This window comes from Mya arenaria, chromosome 1 (genome assembly GCF_026914265.1).
Source record: "Mya arenaria isolate MELC-2E11 chromosome 1, ASM2691426v1".
Lineage (NCBI taxonomy): Eukaryota > Metazoa > Mollusca > Bivalvia > Myida > Myidae > Mya > Mya arenaria.
In genome coordinates, this window is record NC_069122.1 from 24,915,132 (window position 1) to 24,937,924 (window position 22,793).

Consider the following 22,793-nt stretch of genomic DNA (forward strand, 5'->3'; position numbering starts at 1 on the left):
GACATTTTAAATTTTTAAACTGCTATTAATGCATGTTTTATACACTCAAAGTTTCAAAGTTCTAATTAAACACACAGTTTAAATGTTACATACTGTGCATATAAAATATCAATGAAATTGACTATAAAACATGCTTACATGTATAAACTACACTTTTTATCAAAGAAACATTGAATATTACTCGGCAGGACATTTGTTTAGCTTTAAGGGTATGCTAAAGCAAAAGTGAATGCAGAACACTTAAAAACTGACCAATATTAAATTGCAAAAAAGGGAAGGCAAATTTTACGCTTTAAAATACACAAGAATTGCACTGTATTACGACAACACATTACATTTTCTAAGCATTGTTTCAGTTATTTCAATATTGGAAAATGTCAATAAAGTGAAATAATTTCCAATTTTGTAAATAAGGAAGTAATATTGTATGTAGACATTGTGCTTTAATATTGTGCAAACAATTCCTGAAAAACTAAAAACCAAACTAGACCTAGATTTGAGTTTTAATAACCTTTACCATGCGGGGTCCTAGTTGTGTGTAACCCAATCCATGCTAAGTCCGGATATTTTCGGACCGGGATATTTACCATGCGATGTTCAGCAAATCCATTTCAAATTCAAATCTTGCAGCAAATTACCACATCAGTACATAAAAATCACATAGCAAAATAATAAATCTAGCATGTGACTTAACTTTATGTACCAATGATAGTAACAGTGAAATCCATAATTATGTATCGGATATTTTCATCTTCTCCCAACTCCACCAATTTGTGTATCATGCGTTCACAGGGCATCTATACTTCATGAGTGTTTATTTTTCATTTTAAAGAGTATTCCTTGGTTACAACAACAAATCTCATTTATAGTGAAATATCAAGTTCATTACAAATTAAAATGGACTTATTCAAAATAGTTTTCCGTGTTGTTTTATCTTAATGTTTTGCACACAACTCCTGGCATTAGTAAATGTCATTGACACATGTGTTCAACTCTTTCCTTGTTTTTACTCTACTATTAACCCAAACATGAATTAACATGTAATCTAGAATAAACACAAGCTTTACATTGACTCAATGACAAGTATTTCCAAACCAGTTTGTGATTTAAAATCCATAAACACAACCGACCAAACTTGTGAAACTAGGTCACCGGTGTCAACTTAGAAATTTTACTTTCGATTTCACCACTCACACTAAGTGCACTGTTATTTGATATTTAACCATAAAATGTTATAAAATATTTTTTCTCACACATAATTTACAGATATTTGTGTCTACTTATTCGATGGCAGCCGCTGCCACTTATTTTTCATCTATAAACAACAATATTTTCATGACCTAAATTTGCGGGGAAAAACAACAATCACGTGACAGTTATTGTTTGTGTCGGCTGTTAAATTTGCCAATGTATTTTGCTTTTGTTATTTTAACAACTCCTGCATAATTAACTTAATTATTTCATAAAAGGAATGACTGCTATCGTCAATTCCGCCATTGCCAACGGCGCTGCCATAACAGTTGACTGGCTCACATGCTATCCATATAAATCGGCGAATACGGCTACGGAACAACAAACCAGTCGAGATCTACTGCATTCGTACTCTTATCTGTTCGTTTTTCTTTCGTTTCGCACCAAAATCAATACGGTCGGGAAAATAATTTTGAAAAAAAAAAGTGAAATTCATTTTTTTTTTTTTTTGTACTTTTCGGAAAATTAGACCCGCCGGTTTTGTAAACCAATTTATATAAAAGTAGTGGCCTTATGTAGCGTTTACCTATCATGTCTACAATCATGTCAAAATGAGCTGAAACCGCCATTTTGTCAGAACGAATTTCGGAGTTACTTTATCAATGTTCTATGTTTTGTACCGTATTATACTATACATAGGACGCACCTTTTAACCCCAGATTTTCGAAAGGAACTGAGCTCTAATGGATATCTAAATACTGTACAAGTTTCATCGAGATACAATCAAAACTGAAGACTGTATTGTGTTCACAAGCAATTGTTTACAGACCCACAGACGCACGAACGCACACACTACGTACACATTACCATCGCATAAGCTCTTTAAGCCTTTGGCCAGTAGAGCTAAAAATTGCCTGCGTCCTTTCTATGCTATTAGGATTTTATCAGTTTTTCTCAAGTCCATTTTAGGCCAAAAATGTCAGAACGGAGACGAATGCGGTAATGGTAAGTGTTCACAGAAGAGAATAACTGACTTAGGTAAAATCACGCAAGGTAACACATGCATAAATATGTTGAATGTTTACTTTAAAATGATTTATTGAGAAACAAAATGAAAAAAAACAGGAGTTTTTACTGTTTTATAAAAGGGACGCTACTCACAAAAACTCCATGTGAGTCAAGAGCTTGGATTGAGTTATAATGGCAACAGAAAATCAGAATATACGGTAAATATCAATTAAACGTTGTTCATGATTCTAACGTTTCGATATTTTACAAAATATTTTGTTGTATTTACTGTGTGTTACTGTTTTAAAATAATAATAAAGGAATGTGCATACCGCAAAGTAGCATTATTGTCACTATCAAATCTTTTCAAAATGTGCGAAGGTGTGAAAAACACCCGCTGTCTGTCATTAGAAAAACATCAATAGAACAAACTATTGCGATGGTATGGTTGTTTGTATGCACTTTACCACGTGTTTTAAAACTTAGCTGAGGGTGTCGACATTTTGAGAATGCATACTTTAAGACTATATCATTGTTGTTTACAATACACCATCAGACGACGACGAAGGCGAATTGGAGAAAAGCGTCATCAGAATGACAGAATAAAACTGTTGTTTATTACCTCTGTGCTATTATTTGAGCTACTGTTACTTTTTGTGCGCATTGTGTCTAATGTATAATTTAACATGAAATAAACAAAGAAACACATATTAGATTGCTCTAAAATTTAATGTCTCATGGTTTATATTGACCGTTGCCATATTCACAATCCCCCACAAAGTAGGCAGTCACAGTCAAGGTCATCCAACCACAACATTGGGTGTTTTTGTCGATACCAAACCAGTATGAGTTTGGTATCAATGGTTTCAGCAGATTCGAAACCAGTTTTGATGATTTTGCTTGAAGTAACAAAAACATGTTTTTGTGAACAGTTTCAACAGCATGGCAAACTGATATATTAACACACACATTATTAATAGTACCTTTTTCATTTAGCTCATTTGCCCATTCAGTCTTCGACGTAACCCACTCGACCATCGACCGAGTCGAGCTGTTTTCCGCTCGGTCGACTGAAAAAATCAAGTCACTAGCCCACCCTGTCGAGTGATTTTTCCCGAAAAATAATTATCCGAAATGTTTTACCTATCGGTATCCGTATCTGTTACAACAGGCTACCTAGACGCTTATTGAAATGCGCTTAATAGACGCTTGCACTATGACTGGTTTACCGCTATTCGCATCAGATTGATAAACGCTTATTGAAAATGTACCATTTCGTGTACTTGAGGGACGCTTGAAAAATTGAGAACGGGATACAGTCTAATCGTGTAGCTGTCATTTCTTCACACCGAACGATGTCGCTTCACGTTATTTCGAAGGAGCTACCCCGAAAAGAAAGGCTCCTGGTGACAGGCCTGATGCTAAAAAGGAGGTAACTAAGGTTTATGAACAGGCAAGAAAACGAAAGTTCCAGTCATTTTGGACTGTGAACAGGCCATGGCTTTGTTACAGTGAGGGTATTATGACTTGTAGCATTTGTAAACAGTTCTCCCCAACCAATGACAATGCCTTCGTCAAAGGTACAACATACTGAATGGATGGTAGGTTAAATAAAGCAAGAATTGATATAGTTATTAAAAAGTATATGAAACTATATGAATTCAAAAGCATGACAAACAATAATTGAATAATCTACATGTTTAATACAATGTAGATGTTAACAATTTCAGACCTCTACACCATCTGGCCAGAAGAGACGAGTTGGAGAGGGTATAAAGCAGCCTGCCAGACCCAAGGAGGTCATCACCCTTACAGACTCTGATCTCGACAAGGCAGATGAGATGGACCAGGCAGACGAGGTGACAGACACAAGATCTCAGTTACAATATAACTGTTTGTACTGAATTTTACAATAATTATTAAATACTATTTTCGGTTGAACAGTTATTTTGACAAATAAATTTTATGCAATTTCATGCATTACATTTAGTCAACTAGGACATCGCTGGTGCCAGAGAAGATGATGTATGATGGAGACAATAGTGACGGAGAAACCGAATGCGAGATGTCAGAAGACCTACCTTGTGTTTTCATTGTTGATGGAATACAGTAGAGATTAAAATGAGAAAACAGTTTACTAGTGTTATAGCTTTATTACCTTACACATACATTAAAATATCTCTGTTAAAAAGTTATTTTGGTCCGGGCTAGTGAAACTTGATTCGGGCTAGTGCTTTTTCCAGGCTGCTAGCCCGACTGGGCTAGTGCTTGAAAAAAATTAGTGCGAAGACTGCCATTGTAAGGCATTGTTATAAAAAAACATTGAGTTTCAACAAACGTGGTTGATCAATTAGCGCCATTATGTTTTCAAAGTAAACTAGTTTTCAGATGGAATGAACCGATGAACCCGATGAAACCGCCACCAGTAGGGGTTTCGATAGTTTCAAAAACTGGTTTCGGTTTTTGTTGAAAAAAAAACACACGATAAAACTGGTCCTAAGTCCTTTTTATTTGATTCTATGTTTTACAAACACCGCCGCTCAAAAAAACTCACTTTAAAAAATATATTGTGATTTCGGATTTTTTTTATTTCCGCCGATGAAACTTTATCGCGGCAAATCATTAAAAGCAGAGGACATCGCAATAGCTGTAAAAATATTGGTGTAAACATCTCTGAAAAAGTTTAAGCCAATTGTTTTTTGACAACCAATGCATACTTTAAATAACACGGTATCAACATAATCCGGTATCATAAACTGTGATAACGGCTTTTCTCGATTATTTCCAGGTTATAACGAAGTATAATAACAGCGATAAATATGGACTAATTATCGTTCCAGGTTTGTTATTATTTATTTATTTTTATTATATTTGTCATTTTAACCCTTTCCCGCATGATTGTGTCAAATTGCCCCTTTATCTATTCCCGCATGATTGTTCCAAATTGTCCCTTTATCGATTACCGCATGATTGTTCCAAAATGTCCCTCTATCGATTCCCGCATGATTGTTCCAAAATGTGCCATGCTTATTTACGGTCATTTATTAACCTATCTGCTGCTTATTTTTTCGCAACAAATGCATTTTTGTGTAATATAAACATCGATAATTATATAAATAATGAAAAAAGATGATGTTACTATTTAAGATTTTCGGAAAATCGCGACTAAAAGAGACAGAGGTCAAACACGCCTTAAAAGTTCACAGCGCATGCTTGACGCGTGCTTGTCTCGTCTTTTTAATGGAAAATCCAATAATTTATATCATATAAATATATCCTATTGATCACGCGCTAATGACGTCACCTGTCATGGTTTAGAAATGTGTCAAAATGGCTGATTTACGATGTAGTAAACAAGAGTCTGGCTTGAATAAACACATGTCATTTGTCACTTCCGTTTCCCAAAATGGAATGTTAATCCGGTAATAAAAATGTCCCCTTACGTCTGTTAATCAAAGTTAGTATTTTGTTGTGAATACACGGATAATAATAAAATTATATGTGATTTGACCCAGTTTGACAGCTGTTAAAACACGTGTTCTCTCAATCTCGATAAGTACACAAGAATGTTGTCGTAATTGTCCATGCATTTCAGACCTTGATTTATTGCCTTGTGTTGACAGATTTTAATTATAATATTATTACGGAATCACAAAATTTAATTTAAATAGCGATTCTGACTATTAAAAAATCGAGTTGTGCGGCTTGTTGAGGGCAATATCTAGTACGTTCCCAAAGTTTTTAAAACTGTAGCAGACCCAGCCTTTTATTTTGATATTTACAATTATTTTATTCAATTCATTTCAAAACAACGGACATGCCAATTTTATTTATGAGAACAATCAATCTGAAATAACATTTGTTGTTTGCCCAATTAAATTGTGTTTATTTTTTAACAATGCATGATTTCTGTGATTTGAATATTTGTTTATTGTCAAAAACCTTTTTAGATTAAACTATGATCACTAGATTCGAAATTTAATACATTACAAATACTATATTCATTATTTGAATTTCTAACATTATTTTGATCAAAAGAAATACTACAAAATATTAAAGTTGTTATGCATAGGTGTCAATGGAAATATAGTATAATATGAAATCAATCGAAACATCTTCAATTTTTCACAAGAGTTGTGTTTCTCTATAAATATTCAACCAAATAATTTAGACAACAAAATAAAAACTAGAAATGTGTCCATAGGACACGGATGCCCCCACTTCGATTTTTTGTCACAGAAAATAAGCCATAATGATTATTCAGGATAATCTGCACATATAGGATAAGTTGAGTTGAGTTGGGTTTTACGGCATCGCAAGACTGTATAGGTTATATGGCGCCATTCAGGCAGGAAAAAACTTGTTGGATCCACATCTCATTTACATCGAGATGATATTTTTTAAGTATTGTTGGGAAATAAAGGGCCCTAACTCCTAAATGATTAAAGCGATTTCCATGGCTATCGAACTTGATCAAGATATTATGGTCACAATCATGTATGTAAAGTTTGGTGAGGATTGGACACATACTTTTCAAGAATTAGATTGGAAACATATATTTTTGAAGTATTTTTGGCAAAAAAGGGCCGTAACTCCTAAATGACTAAAGCGATTTCCATGACTATCGAACTTGATCAAGATATTATGGTCACAAACATGTGTTTAAAGTTTGGTGAGGATTGGACAAACAGTTTTCAAGAATTAGATCGGAAACAATCTTCGGGACGTATTTTTCAAGTCTTTTTTTGCAAATAAAGGGCCGTAACTCCTAAATGACAAAAGCGATTTCCATGGCTAAGGAACTTGATCAAGATATTATGGTCACAAACATGTGTTTAAAGTTTGGTGAGGATTGGACAAACGGTTTTCAAGAATTAGATCGGAAACAATCTTCGGGACGTACGTACGTACAGACAGACAGACGTACGTACGGACAAGGGCAACAACCCTATATGCCGCCACTTTGTGGGGGCATAATTATACCACTGGATTGGAAATTCATTTACCTACAAACTTTATATTGAACTATAATTGATTAAACCAAAAGAAATACTAGAAAAATAAGTTAGAAATGCATAGGGGGCAATTTTTCAATATTCTCCAATAATCTCCTATGCAGTAGGGGTACTTATAGGGGCTTATTATCTATTGGCTACTGGTTATCAATGTACTGATAAGCCATGCAGTGGCAGGCCTAATATGGCTGATTTGACATGAGGAAAAGGGTTAATGAGTTTATATTACATTATTGTGATATAATTTGAATGTCATGAGCTATAAATCGCTTTACTGTTTACCTGGACAGTTAGTTCTGGTGGGTGGGGTAGATGGTTCAGAAAAGACTGCGGTAACTTTTCTTATTTGAGTATTAATAACAACAAATAATTCTCATCTATTCTAAAACATTTGTTTTGAAAATTAACACAAATTATACATTAGTCTGTTTTACTATCTGACAGTCATAATCTATAATGAGGAATCTGTATGTACATTACCATGCACAGTATAACTAAAATGTATGTAATAGTCTTATGAATGAACTTATATAAATCATCATGAATATAAATTATGATATTTATACTGCTCTGTGTGTTTTATTACTATGTAATAAAAATTTTACTTAGAAATAGTAATGTCATGCTGTCACCTGTGTAGTGTTCCCAGCTTCTAAATGATTTGTTACTGGTTAATTATGTTTAAGTATTATGATTGCCACCTGACTAGTCACATACACCCAGGCCTGGAATTAAATTGGGGTCCAGAGATTGTCTTAAAACCCATCCATAAATAAGTCTGAGAGTAACTTATATTTTTTTATAAAAAAATATACTTTAAATGTTCCATTCCTTTCTTTACAGATATGATTCAAATATGCTGATGTTATCTACTGAGATCATTACTTTCAATGAAGTACATCACTACAATTGGTTGGGCTGCTAGATTGGTAGCAACATGATGTAAGCTAGTGCCTGTTGAAACACTATTGTTGGTTGGGAATCTATTGCTTACTGGACTGCTATATTGGATGGACCATACGTGTTGGTTGAACAATTATAAATGGTTGGACCGGAAGTGTTAGTTGGACCACCAGTGTTGTTTGGACTGCTTGTTGGACAGAATGTGTGATGGACAACTAGAATTATTTTAATCACCGTTGGATAGACAGCTTTTGTTTTATCAGACAGCTATAATCAGTTGATTTGCAAGTTCCTGGTTTTGCTTGTTCTTGGAGGATAAATATTCGCTTTATAGAAGGAAACAAAAGAGCTCTTTTGCTAACTGTAACAATGACATGGTTGGTGAATTGGTATCGGACAATTTGCAGCCAAGACAACACAGTGAAGTGATAGCTGATTCCTTAAACTCTAAATGGCAAATAAATTTACCGAAAATAGTTGAATTTTTTATGTCACTTGTCTATTATAACATGCAAGTATAAAGAGTGATTAATGAAAATATGAAGTGAACTTGTCAGATAAAACAAAAACAAATGTGCACACACTTGGCTTGACATTAAAATGGAAAATCATAGAGAATACATCATAGCTTTTGCTTTTCTGTTGTTTTTTTTCCTGACCAAAAAATAAAATTCCTGAAATGTAATTTTATTTTTATTTTTATTTCCTCCTCCTCTGACACTTCACAACTCTGGCCGTTCGTAAAAAAGATAATTAAAAAAAAAAAGGCCTAAACAATTATTACCTTAAAAGTGACTAATTTGAAGAACTAAAAAATATAACATATAATCCCTTGTTACTAAAAATAGTAAAACTAAAAATAGACAATGCACTGTTCAACAGAAAGGGAGACCATAGAGCAAGATTTGCTCTATGGTCTCCCTTGCTTCTAGAGTAAACTTTACATAACTATATCAAGATTTAAACACCAGGGTGTTGTTGTTGCTGTTGATCAATCGCGACCCCTTGTTGTATTTTTGTACAAGGTTACTCAAGGAAGCTTCCTGTAAAGTTTCATTGAATTTGGACCGGTAGTTTTAGAGGAGATGTTGTTTTTTTAAAGCAAAACAGGAAGTTGGCCATTTTGTTGTTGTTGTTGTTGATCAATCATGACCCTTTGTTGTATTTTTGCAGAGGGTCACCAAAGGAAGCTTCCTGTAAAGTTTCATTGAATTTGGCCAAGTAGTTTCAGAGGAGATGTTTTTTAAGCAATTGTCTGACGGACGGACAGAATGACGACGGACAAAGACCGATCACAAAAGCTCACCTTGAGCACTTCCTGCTCTGGTGAGCTAACAACATTTTTGATAGTTCCTGCTACAATTCTTACATAATCAGATGATACGCACAGACAAAAAACTGGAAATGCAAAAAACGAAACATTGGAGAGGATTGAAAAAAAATGTACCATAGCACTCTACAATTCTTGGAAGTTTGATTAAATTCCTATTAATAGGTACAAACAAATTATGTCTGCACGAATCTTATGTGCTACACACTTTACCATGGTGCACACACAATTCTGTGAAGATTGATTGAATTTCAATTAAAGGGGCTATGCACCATATGATGAAATAGCGAAAAAAAAGAAAATTGTCTAAAAATGACATAAACATGGTATCGATGTGTACAATGCATTGAAACTAACTAACTGAAGTACCACATAGTTTACAATTAATTTATTTTTCGCAGTTTTTTTCTTATTATTCCATTTAAAAAAGATTACTAGGTATATATACCTAGTACAACTCATTCTTATGCATGATTGGCTTGATATTACCAAGTTAGGTACCGTAAATGACTGGGTATTAGACGCACTTTTTTCCCTCAAATTTCGCTGTGCGCAATAACCCAAAACAAGCTTTTGAACTTTTATTCTGAGGTCGATTAAGGCAGAGCGTTTGTTTAGATTTATGTAGTAAGGGAGATTACTCGCATCATATCGATTGAGTATATACGGGTTAAAAACGGCAGTTGGAAGATCAGGATATAGTAAGACGTTTGTAATGTAAAAAAAAATATTGTACGATTAAAATTATTCAATATTATTTTGAATATAACAATTATTAAACATGCATATAAAGAAGCAAAGTTGTGCACTGTCAAAATATTTTTGTCAGTTGTACGATAAGGTGCGAGGTGTGAAAAACTCGCACTGCCTTTAACCTGTTTAACATACCAATACTACAAACTGTTGCAATAATGGTCTTGTTTTTTCGCAATTTCCCACCTTCTTTATTCTTTTCTGAAGGTGTTGACACTTTGAGAACAAACCCGTACAATATAAGGTTTTTGCATAACGTAACTTTTCATTCTCGACAGGTTATCATTTACAAATTGTCATAAAAGGTACTTTTTAGTGCCATCCAACAACAAATTGTCACACACAGTACTTTTCAGTGCCTATCTTACTGCTTGCCATCATGGGGAAAGTGTGTACAGCGTACAATTGTATTATCATTGTATGGTTTTAAAGATAACCATCGCCATTTTTACGAGATTTTATTTTCTTCACTGTCAACAAACACAGCGACCAGATGATTTTTTACATTTTATCTATACGTCCTTTAACCCAAAACATAGATTATAAGTTTTTTCTCGGATTTTTTTGCCTGCGTCTAATACCCCCTATCGTCTTATACCTAGTCATTTACGGTATATAACTTAAATATTCCAATTGTTTAGTGTAAACCTTGGTAGCACAGTGGATACAACACTGGACTGCAATTTTGGCAACACCGGTTCAAACCTGGTCTCCCGACTCGATTTGTTTTTTAACATTTTGGTATTTTTTTTACAATTATGATATCAAAGAGCAAAACATTTTATAAAATAATTGTCCAGAGATTCGTTACAGAAAAAAATAATTTGGGTGCCAATCTGGTGTATAGTCTTTAATGACTAAAGCTATCACAGTTGTGTTGAATACCCAAAGATGCTGCCTGGACACATGAATGGTTAAATGTCGAGCAGTCTACATTAATTCCCCTAGACCTTCGCTGTAACCTTGACCATTGAGAATTAAGAACAAGATTTTAAGCATGAAACACATTTAAATGCTGCTAAATAATTTCAGGAAGCTTGATTGAAATCCCATTAGAAGTTAAAAAGTCATGGACGAGACATAAAATATTGCTATGAAATCTCTGTCTTATATGAAATGGTTTTATAAAGGTCACATTGAGCTTAGAGCATGAATCTTATGCATGGCACACCATACCATGATGCAATAAACATCTGTGAATTTTAATTGGAATCCCATCCATATTATCTAAAGTATTTCTGAGACAAGATTCAAACAGACAGACTCATGGACGGAAGGACAGTGTGATTACTATATGCCATCCTATGGGGGCATTAAAATCAAAGAATTCATCTTTCTTATAGTTTGTTCAGGTTTACAGCGACTTAAACAAGAGGGCAAAAAATAAATAGTCAAGTTTTACAATAAGATTGAAATACCTTGGTAGGTGGAGAGTTTGTATCTGATCCAGGGTCATCAATCAGTCGCTTCCTCTTTAAAATGCTGGCGCTGGGTGATGCAGTTGGGGAATGTATTGTTCTCACGGTGATGGGATGGAACGCTGTAGTCCTCACCGGTGAGAGGCACTCATCAGTAGAACCCATTGACCCAATCTTAAGAATACTTCTTCTCGCCATACCTCGCTTTTGGAACCTTCTGCCTCGAATTAAAAGCTTACTGTCGGAGTATAAAGCTACCTGAAATGGATCTGCCACACCTTTTGTACAGGTTTTATCTTTTTCAGGGGTTTCTATCATCTTTTCAAGGTCTGTAAGGCCAAGCTCTAAGTCATCTTTGCTCATGCTACTAAATGAATGTGTTTTTGTAGAATTACCATCAACACCATCTGTTTGAACAATGATTTCATCAGCTTTCTTATCAGTTACATCGGCTGATACAGCAATTTCTACATTTAATTTCTTTTTATTGTTATTTTTTGTTCTCTTGAGCGCTAAATTTATTGCTTTTTTTGCTATTGGTGAAGTTTTGGATTTTTTGTCTCCAGACTTAAATTTTGCTTTCTTCAAACTGCTTGATCTGAGTTTTCCTGTTATTAGAGGGGTATTACTTTTTCTATCTTTATTATTTGAATATGCTTCCATTACATTCTCTTTTAATTGTTGAATGGGAATGTCGTCTTCTGAATCATCTAAATCAGAGCATGCAATGTTATGAGAAGTTGAATCATTGTTTTTTTCCACTTGCATCTCTGGACTGTCAGCTACTTTCTCATTGCTTGCATTATAAAGTTTTCTGCTGCTAGGTAAGCCCTTACCAACAAACAGAACAACTTGTTCCAGCTCAGGAAGCTCATCTCCAGTGTCAAGGTTTGAATCACTATCAATGACAACAACGTCTTTCAGACGCTTATTTGCTACTTTTTGGGCTACCTCTTTCTTGTGCTTGGTTGCACTTCTTTCCAATCCACTCTTGGTTTCTGGTGTTTGCTCACCTGTATGTTCTAGAACTGTTTTCTCAGGTGTATCGACTTCCATAAATTCTTCAGTTGTCCTTAACTCTTTTGATACTTTATCATCTATACCTATCCCATTGGAATTTTCCTCTGGGATATTCTCTTCATCTCTGCAACATTCATTCTGTGTGTTACTCGTTTTATATTGATCACCATCAGACTTTCTCAAAGACAAAGCTTTGTTACTCTCTTCTTTAGTGACATCTTCAGCATTCAACTTCTTATTATCTCTTGTATTTTTCTTCTCCTTCATTTTTAGAGTTGTTTGCCCTCTTTGAACCTCCATAGTTTCATCTGACTTGATATCACTCTCCATATCTTTATCATAACTTGAGCTGGAAAGCTCTTGGCCTCTCAAACTTTCAATAGCTTCTGTTTCACCATCCACTACTTTCATTGGATTATTATCTCTTTCCATTCCCATTCCAGTTTTAGCTTTTGTTTTAAACTTGTCGCTCCTGCTCTTACTTGTTTTTTCATTCCTGTTTGGCGAAGTTATATCATCCTCTTTAAAATTCTCTCTTTCTTTATCATATACCACTGTTTCATTCGTTTCCTTGTTCTTGTCTTGCTTATCCTCACTTGATTTGTCAACCCTTTCCTTCATTTTCTTAATTCTAGCGCTAACTTTATTGGCACATCCAACATCTTCAACAGCACCTTTTTTCTTTTTGCTTTGTTTTGAATCCTCTGGTGTCATTTTCTTTGGAGTCACTTGTTTTCTAGATCTTCCTTTTCTTCTAGGTGTTTCAGTCTGTGAGGAATTAGTTTTAGCTAAATCGTCCTGGGAAGTTGCTTGAGTGTCCAAAACTTCTTCACAGTTTTTCTCTTCTTCAACTTCATTTCCTACAGATCCAATTGTGTCAAAATCAGTCATTTTTACAATGTTTGTGTCATCAACATTCGAATCTTGGCTAAATAATTCTTGTGAGCTGGCAAATGGGTCTTCTGATTCACCATTAACACTCTCCTTTTCTTGTAACTGACCAGTTGTAAGCTTCAACATTTCATCTTCGAAGTCTGATTCATCATCTGGAAAGACGTTATTGTCAAGTTCTTTAAATGATAAAAAGTCAGCTTGATTCTGTTTCTTGTCAACCTGGAAAAAATCTAGCTTTTTAACAGAATCAGGTTCCTTTTTAGCCCTCTTCTTCTGGGGTGTGCCTTTATCATTTTCTGTATCATTCCTGCTTGGACTATATAGTCTTATATCATCGTCTGTTAATTTTCTGATCTTTATAACAGGTGTGCCTGTTTTCAATGTGAAGGATTTTGAGTTTGGTGACGCTGGTACAATGTTAGAATCTCCAACAATGTCAAAGTCTGCGTTACAATATTGAGAACCGAACAATTTTCGACTGCTGTTACCAAGGTTTACAGGAATGGTTTCAAGTACACTTTTCGGTGGCGTTTCCATAACAGATGGTGAAAGCCCATCTGAATTTTTCTCCTTGACTTTAGAAAACTTTGTCGGTGATTGAGTTTCTTCAACCAAAGTTTGTGAAACATGTCCAACAGTAATTATTTTCCCTGGTTTTTCAAACAATCCCAGACCTTTGACAGGAGATCTAATAACCCATTTGTCTAAAGCTCCCTTTGTTTCATTTTCATCATTTGTTTTCTTTTTGTTTCTTCTTGGTGATTTCAATGGAGATTTTGCCCTACTCATTGGAGAACTTGTAATTTCTTGCATTGCAAATCTTTTCATAGGCGATATAATCTTTGGGGATTGGCTCAACTCTGTTAGTTTCTGGCACCAACTTAAAAGTGGATCTGAGGATGTTTTTTCTTTCTCCTGAGTTTCAGTTTCACAACTAGAATTTTCAAAATTCTTATCTTCACTATCAATTGTTTTTGCATCACTAGAAGGAACGGATTCATCAGACTTGGATTCACTTGTTTTACTGGAAGAGATTTGTGTATACAAAGCCACTCCTAGAACATTCTGAGGCACTGAACAACTGGACCAGCTTCTCTCTCCTGAACTCTCACCCTTATCTCCTGAACTTTCACATTTCTCATCAGAAATCTCACACTTGGAATCAGATTTGTCTACAAAAGATCTCACTTCATTTGCTGTAGCTTCAACAGTCATATCAGCAGGAGGTTGAGTTTCCATCTCCTGGGAGTCCTTTGTCAAATCAACTTGACTGATTTTCACTTCATCTCCTTTACTTTCAGGGTTCAAAACGTTCAAAACGTTCACATTGTTCTGTTCATCTTTTCTCTTATCATTATTAACATTTTCATTATCTAAATCATCCACATCCATTTGTTCGCTCTCTTCAATTACAACATACGAATCCTGTTTTGCTTCCCCAAAAGTTTTAGTTGGTTCTTCCTGCTTGCCCTCTTTATCTAACTTGTTTTCAGATAGTTTCATTCGCTTCTCTGATTTTTCCTTAGGTCCAACTTCATTGACAGTGTTTGATTCCTGAGAATCATCTTGTTTACTTTCTCTAAATCTAACAGACCGTCTCAATCCAGAGGATGACAAATTAGAATCTTCATATTTTTTCTTTGTCGCCAAAGCGCCATCAGTCGTTTTATCCTGTGATTTCCCTTTAGAGTCCTTGGCTGTTTTTCTTTTTCCCTTTTTAGAAGTTGCCGAGGATGGGGACATGGAATTCAATTTGTTGGTTTCCTGAAAAAGGAAAAATCTAATTAAATATTTACATATACTTCAACCTGACTTTATTTTCACAAACACACAGTAATGTATCAGTGTAAGGGCCAAGTTTTATATTTTATCTAAACTTCTGAACTGAATTCGAGAATTACTCCCTACTGGCATTAACCTTTAAGAACCGATAAATTGTAATTGGTGGAATAACAACAGTATATTTTAGAGAAAAAAAAACATACCAGTGTTGGTGGAACCATGGATCCAAACAGGGAGAAAGGCTGACTTATGTTTGTGGTGGGGGTCGGGGTTGAACTGTTGGATACCCTGTAAAAAGATTAACATGAATGCATTTCTTAAGAAGAGGGCCATAATGGCCCTGAATCGCTCACATGAGATGTGACGATTAACACTGCTTATAAACATTTGTAGGGTAGTACGCCCAATTGACATGAAGTAGGTCATAAGTCCGCTCAGCGCCCTAGGAGGAAGCGGACTATATTTGATAAAGGTATAGCATAATTTAGGGAACAGTTAATAAAATGCAGAAAAGTGCTGTTGATATTATTCACTCTGAACAAAAGAAAGTGATGCCTGAGTAAAAGTGTTTGACCTTTGTAATTACTATAGCTTGATATTTGTTCTCAAAGCTGTACATATGGTCAAAATTTCAAAACATTAGCTTCAAAAAAATGATTGAAAGTGAAAACGTCACCTGACAACGTCAATATGGGTGCTTTTCAAAATAATGAGGCTTTTTCTTTTATCTCTCCTAAATTTTATTCCTTTCACTTTTGAAAAGTGTTTTCAGGCACATTATGGACCAATCAATGTTCAATCAATGTTGTTAAGAAAATTGTTGAGTTTCAAATGGATGGCTCAATCAGCAAAAAAGTTGTGTAAGAATATGTTGCTAAATTTGTCCCGTGTGCACCAAAAAAAAGTGTGACATTTTACATGAAGACCTTTATTCAAATGTGTTTTTATTTTTTGAAACTGAATGATATAGTATTTTGGTATTGTTTTTTATGTAACTGAACACTTTCTCATTTTAAAAAAACATACTTCAAATAAAAAAAATATGTATTAACTTAACCAAATTTTAATGTCATATGACGGACCCCCATTCATTTAAAAAAGAAGATAGAATATTCAATTCACATTGAGAACACTACCATTCCATTTAGGCACTATTTATATTTAATTACTATGTTATTTTAATAACTTTAACCTGTCAGCTTTATATAAATAACATAGTTTTGTTATTTCAAACATTATTTTGTCGGTAACTCAGATGCATGTCTTATTACTCCAAAATGTCCCCTGTGCACCTTTTCGGTTGTTAGTTGTCAGATTTCTACAATTTCTTCAATAAAATGATATTCTGCTGTATTTCCCAGAAAAAAAAGTTACAACAAATGCAAAAACAGTTTTCAGCCTCTCACATACAGAGATTTGAAGCATCTGCATGGTTTAACCCTTTAGCACATAGACAAGTGGCCAGATTACACCTCCCAGTCAATAGCCATCTTACTGATAAGCAGTCCGATTGTAGGACATTTGCCCCCCCGGATGTTTGCCCCCCCGGATGTTTGCCCCCCTTTTGGTCCATCGCGGACATTTGCCCCCCCGCCGTTTTCGAGGGGGCGGACATTTGCCCCCCCGCCGTTTTCGAGGGGGCGGACATTTGCCCCCCCCCCGGTTTTATAAGTTTATACCAAGATATTAAAAATATATTAATATATAAAAAAAATGAACATTTTTTTCTTTAACTATTTGTTCAATTTACGTGCAAACTGCCAACCGATTTACACCAGTTTGTATGTTTGTCACTAATTACATATAAATACAGATTACACCGTTCAGGTCACACATGTGACGATGTAGGCTTAGGTAAGACAACAATGTAAATCCTTTTATAATATTTTTATTTCAAATCAGAAGTCATATAGCACATTTATAGCACTCATATATACAAGTATATTATATGAGTCCCGTGTTCTTAGTTTGTATTTTGAGCAAAAGTACGTCACATTTTTCTCATTAATTAACTCTTCTTTGATATCATGCAAACAGAGGTAAATAGCGCGATCGAGATTGCTTTAATTGTTTCTCATTAATTAACACTTCTTTGATATCATGCACACATAGGTAATTAGCGCGATCGGGATTGCTTTAATTGTAGTGTTGGATCGCACTTTAATACAAACACATGTTTGGTGTTGATAGTTTGTAAGATTATTAAAGTTATCGCAAATGTCCGCCCCATCGAAAATGGAGGGGGGGCAAATGTCCGCCCCCTCGAACATTGAGGGGGGGCAAATGTCCGCCCCCTCGAAAACGGCGGGGGGGCAAATGTCCGCCATGGTCCAAAAGGGGGGCAAACATCCGGGGGGGCAAATGTCCGGGGGGGCAAATGTCCGTTTACCAAGCAGTCCTTATCTGCATAGGTACTTTTCTGGATATTTGAAAATGAGAAAATGAATACAGCAGTATGACCTTAAAATCAATGTTACTCCAAATAATTGTGTCCAAATCTTTTTTATGTGAATTCTTTTTTTATAGATAATTAAATCATCTAATAAATGGTGTCAATGATGAAATATTAAATTATTTCATTTCAGCTGTGAATGTATTTTCAAGATGGATTTGTAACATTTCTTTGAAATGTCATAATTGCATTAAATCAAAGGTAATAAAATGCTGGGATCGATCTAATTTTTATTACCCCTATCATAAAAAAGACCCATCTGGATTAAAAAGCGGACAATTTATGTTCTTGTGTATTAGTACACAGAAATATGTCAGGAATATCCGGTGTCATCCAGCTGAGAGATCCAGTCCAAGGTGTCTGTTTAACTTTATTACCCCCTCATAAAATTGTTTACAAAAAAAGAAAGCCGATAAATGATTTTCCGGTATGAATAAAAAGATCTAGATCAAACAAAACGCTTGCACATGACCTATTTTACAGCCAAAACTATGATGGACATTATATAAGCTTCACAGAAAATTAACCCATCATTTTCTCATTTACTAATTGTTTCTTTTGTTTGTAAACAAAATATTACCTTTAAGTGAATATAATCTCAATTGATTTTAATGGTAAACTGAACTGACGTAATATATTTAATGATTTACGCATCAATGAATTTGGGGGAAATTCCATACAGTACTTAGCTCGTGGTCTAATTACGTCACAATGGGATATCACACCTGCGATTGGGAGTATAAACACCTTCTCAATTTAGCAGACGATATTTTCAAGGGAAAATCAATACACAAAAGGTTAAACTTTAATTTTATAAACATCCGGGATATTGTTTACAAAAAGAAAGATGCAAAATTGAAATATTGAAATGACCCTATTGAAATATGCGGGCCATGCGTTTACATCCAGTAATGGATACGGTCGGCCAAATGCGTATACATCTGGTAATGAGCTATGTCGGCCTATCTCGTATACATGCGCTAAAGGGTTAAAGCAATGTCCCCTGTGCACCCTGTTTTAGCAGATTTCAATAAAAATGTCATAACTGACAATTATGGTGCTATTTCCACATTATGAGAAGTGTGTTATATTTAGATCACTTGATAGCTTAGCATCTTGACGGTAAGTGTGTTATAAATACTTTTTTTTATTATTTAATTATAAAGCCATGAAATATTTTCTTTTAAAGGTTTATTAAATTAATTCAAATACAGTTTCAATAATGAGGCACAAAAGATAACATATTTTGTTTAAATATTCTATTTTGATTTTATCATAACAATTGAAAAACATTGAATCAAATTGAAACAAGAGATGTTTGTCAAACATTATGCCCCCTGAGCGCCAAGTTGCCAGAAATATTTGGACAATTGAATGAAATATGCATGGACTGAAATGACAGCTGATTTGTCATTGGATGCATATGAGGCAGGTCATCTACTGGTCATACCTAATCTTCATGTCAAGTTTGATGACCATAGGTCCGGGAATTGTTGAGTTATCACTCGGACAAGCTTTGGTCTTCCAACAGACCGACCGACATGTGCAAAGCAATTATATAACCCCTCTGCTTCGAAGGGGGGCATAATTAAACTAGATGTTCACTGAAAACTGATACTTCAACTCATGCATTTAGTGACATATAAATTTCTACTGTCTACTATATAAGAAAATAAAATATGGACAATCAGAAAACCTTTTTTCAGCTTACAGTCACACTGACCTTGACCTTTGACCCACTGACCTCAAAATCAATAGGGTTCATCTGCTGGTCATGACCAATAAGCCTACCTAGTATGAGGTCCCTGGGTCAAAGCGTTCTCAAGTTATTGATCGGAAACCGTTTTTCATGTTAAGGTCACACTGACCTTGACCTTTGACCTCAAAATCAATAGGGTTCATCTGCTGGTCATGACCAATACACCTACCAAGTATGAGGTTCCTGGGTCAAAGCGTTCTCAAGTTATTGATCGGAAACCGTTTTTCATGTAAAGGTCACACTGACCTTGACCTTTGACCCACTGACCTCAAAATCAATAGGGTTCATCTGCTGGTCATGACCAATAAGCCTACCTAGTATGAGGTCCCTGGGTCAAAGCGTTCTCAAGTTATTGATCGGAAACCGTTTTTCATGTTAAGGTCACACTGACCTTGACCTTTGACCCACTGACCTCAAAATCAATAGGGTTCATCTGCTGGTCATGACCAATACACCTACCAAGTATGAGGTTCCTGGGTCAAAGCGTTCTCAAGTTATTGATCGGAAACCGTTTTTCATGTAAAGGTCACACTGACCTTGACCTTTGACCCACTGACCTCAAAATCAATAGGGTTCATCTGCTGGTGATGACCAATACACATACCAAGTATGAGGTCCCTCGGTCAAAGCGTTCTCAAGTTATTGATCGGAAACCATTTGGTATTCCGACCGACCGACCGACAGACAGACAGACCGACCGACCGACATGTGCAAAACAATATACCCCACTTTTTTCAAAAGGGGGCATAATTATTCATGTAATGCTTTCATATGTGCAAGGTATTATATGCTTCAATTCAGTGCACAGGTGACATTTTTTTTATATGGATAGCACATATACCAGATTATAATTTTGTACAGGAAATAAGTACCCTAGTGGAAAAGCTTGTAGTTAAGCTTCCTTTTCCAAAGAGAACACATGGAAAATATGAAAACAAATGAAGAAAAGACTGTTGAAAACATTAACAAAATGAAGTCTAGGAAGCGCAGAGAATGACTTAGGAAAGATCAAAAGTTGCAGAAAATGTATGACAGAGATCAAGATACTCAGAGAAAAAGAGCAGAATTTGCCAGGTATTGCTCAAACCCTAAGAAAGAGGACAAATAGATCCTATATATGATTTACAAATAAAAGAAAAGGAGAAACTAAAGAAGCAGAGGCAGAGAAGAAATAAAATGAAGCGAAATGAAGAAACAATAAAAGTCCAGAAAATGACAGACAGAATGAAAGAAGAAAGGTTAAAATGAGAAGGTATGAACACCCACAGTTTAAGCAGCATCAGTTCAGAAAAAGCACAACATGCAAAACAACCCCTTCAGAGGGATTCCATGGCATGGGCCTCCACAATTAACTGTCTGGTAAAGAATGCCATACCGAAGTGAAGGTCTTAAAATAAGTCATGTTGTAGAAAATTACACAATTGGTGATGTCTGTCAGTCATAGTCATAAACAAGAGGGCCAAATGGCCCTAAATCGCTCACCTGTCATATATTGCACATTCTTCCATTATATACAAATATTGAAAACCTAAGCCTATGAACACGGGGCGTGGCCAATTTTGACCCCAGGGCTAAAGTTTGAACAATCTTAACCCTTTAGCGCATGTATACGAGATAGGCCGACATAGCTCATTACCAGATGTATACGCATTTGGCCGACCGTATCCATTACTGGATGTAAACGCATGGCCCGCATATTTCAATAGGGTCATTTCAATATTTCAATTTTGCATCTTTCTTTTTGTAAACAATATCCCGGATGTTTATAAAATTAAAGTTTAACCTTTTGTGTATTGATTTTCCCTTGAAAATATCGTCTGCTAAATTGAGAAGGTGTTTATACTCCCAATCGCAGGTGTGATATCCCATTGTGACGTAATAAGACCACGAGCTAAGTACTGTATGGAATTTCCCCCAAATTCATTGATGCGTAAATCATTAAATATATTACGTCAGTTCAGTTTACCATTAAAATCAATTGAGATTATATTTACTTAAAGGTAATATTTTGTTTACAAACAAAAGAAACAATTAGTAAATGAGAAAATGATGGGTAAATTTTCTGTGAAGCTTATATAATGTCCATCATAGTTTTGGCTGTAAAATAGGTCAAGTGCAAGCGTTTTGTTTGATCTAGATCTTTTTATTCATACCGGAAAATCATTTATCGGCTTTCTTTTTTTGTAAACAATTTTATGAGGGGGTAATAAAGTTAAACAGACACCTTGGACTGGATCTCTCAGCTGGATGACACCGGATATTCCTGACATGTTTCTGTGTATTAATACACAAGAACATAAATTGTCGGCTTTTAAATCCAGATGGGTCTTTTTTATGATAGGGGTAATAAAAATTAGATTGATCCCAGCATTTTATTACCCTTTGATTTAATGCAATTATGACATTTCAAAGAAATGTTACAAATCCATCTTGAAAATACATTCACAGCTGAAATAAAATAATTTAATATTTCATCATTGACACCATTTATTAGATAATTTAATTATCTATAAAAAATGAATTCACATAAAAAAGATTTGGACACAATTATTTGAAGTAACATTGATTTTAAGGTCATACTGCTGTATTCATTTTCTCATTTTCAAATATCCAGAAAAGTACCTATGCAGATAAGGACTGCTTATCAGTAAGATGGCTATTGACTGGGAGGTGTAATCTGGCCACTTGTCTATGTGCTAAAGGGTTAATAGTGGTCTGATAAACGATGCTTCATACCAAATATCTAAGGCCTTCGCCTTTTGGTTTCGGAGAAGAAGATTTTTTAAGTTTTCATCATATACATATATAAGGAAACCCATGACCGCCCGGGTGGGGCCATTTTTTGACCCCAGGGCCAAAGATTGAACAATATTAGTACAAGTCAACTAGATGATATATCATGCCAAATATCTAAGCTCTTGTCACTACTTGATTTTTACGTGTGTATCTATATATGTATATTTGTTATTAATTGTTGTATGTGGCCCATATTGAAAATTGGTATGTGTACTAAATATGTTATCCAGTTTAAATTAAGACGTTACTTGTCTTTGTGAGGTCGGAGAAGATTTTTTAAGTTTTCACTATAACACATATAGAGAAAACCCATCAGCCCCGGGGTGTGGCCAATTTTGACCCCAGGGCCATAATTTGAACAAACTTTGTAGAGGTCCACTAGACGATGAATCATGCCAAATATCTAAGCTCTAAGCAACGTAAGTTCAGAGGAGATGATTTTTGAAGTTTTCACTATAAACATATAGAGAAA

The 22,793-nt window shown here is 35.0% G+C and overlaps 1 protein-coding gene across 2 annotated transcripts in view; it reads right to left on the reverse strand.

Moving 5' to 3' along the window:
- Positions 1–22,793, reverse strand: part of LOC128229427 (telomere-associated protein RIF1-like) — a 238,016-nt gene that overhangs the window by 73,481 nt on the left and 141,742 nt on the right. For both annotated transcript variants that reach the window (XM_052941345.1, XM_052941344.1), the window contains exons 24-25: positions 15,518–15,602; positions 11,619–15,296 (exon numbers count right to left, since the gene is read on the reverse strand). In XM_052941345.1, coding sequence (XP_052797305.1) covers positions 11,619–15,296; positions 15,518–15,602 — 3,763 coding nt within the window. The remainder of the gene's footprint in view (positions 1–11,618; positions 15,297–15,517; positions 15,603–22,793) is intronic.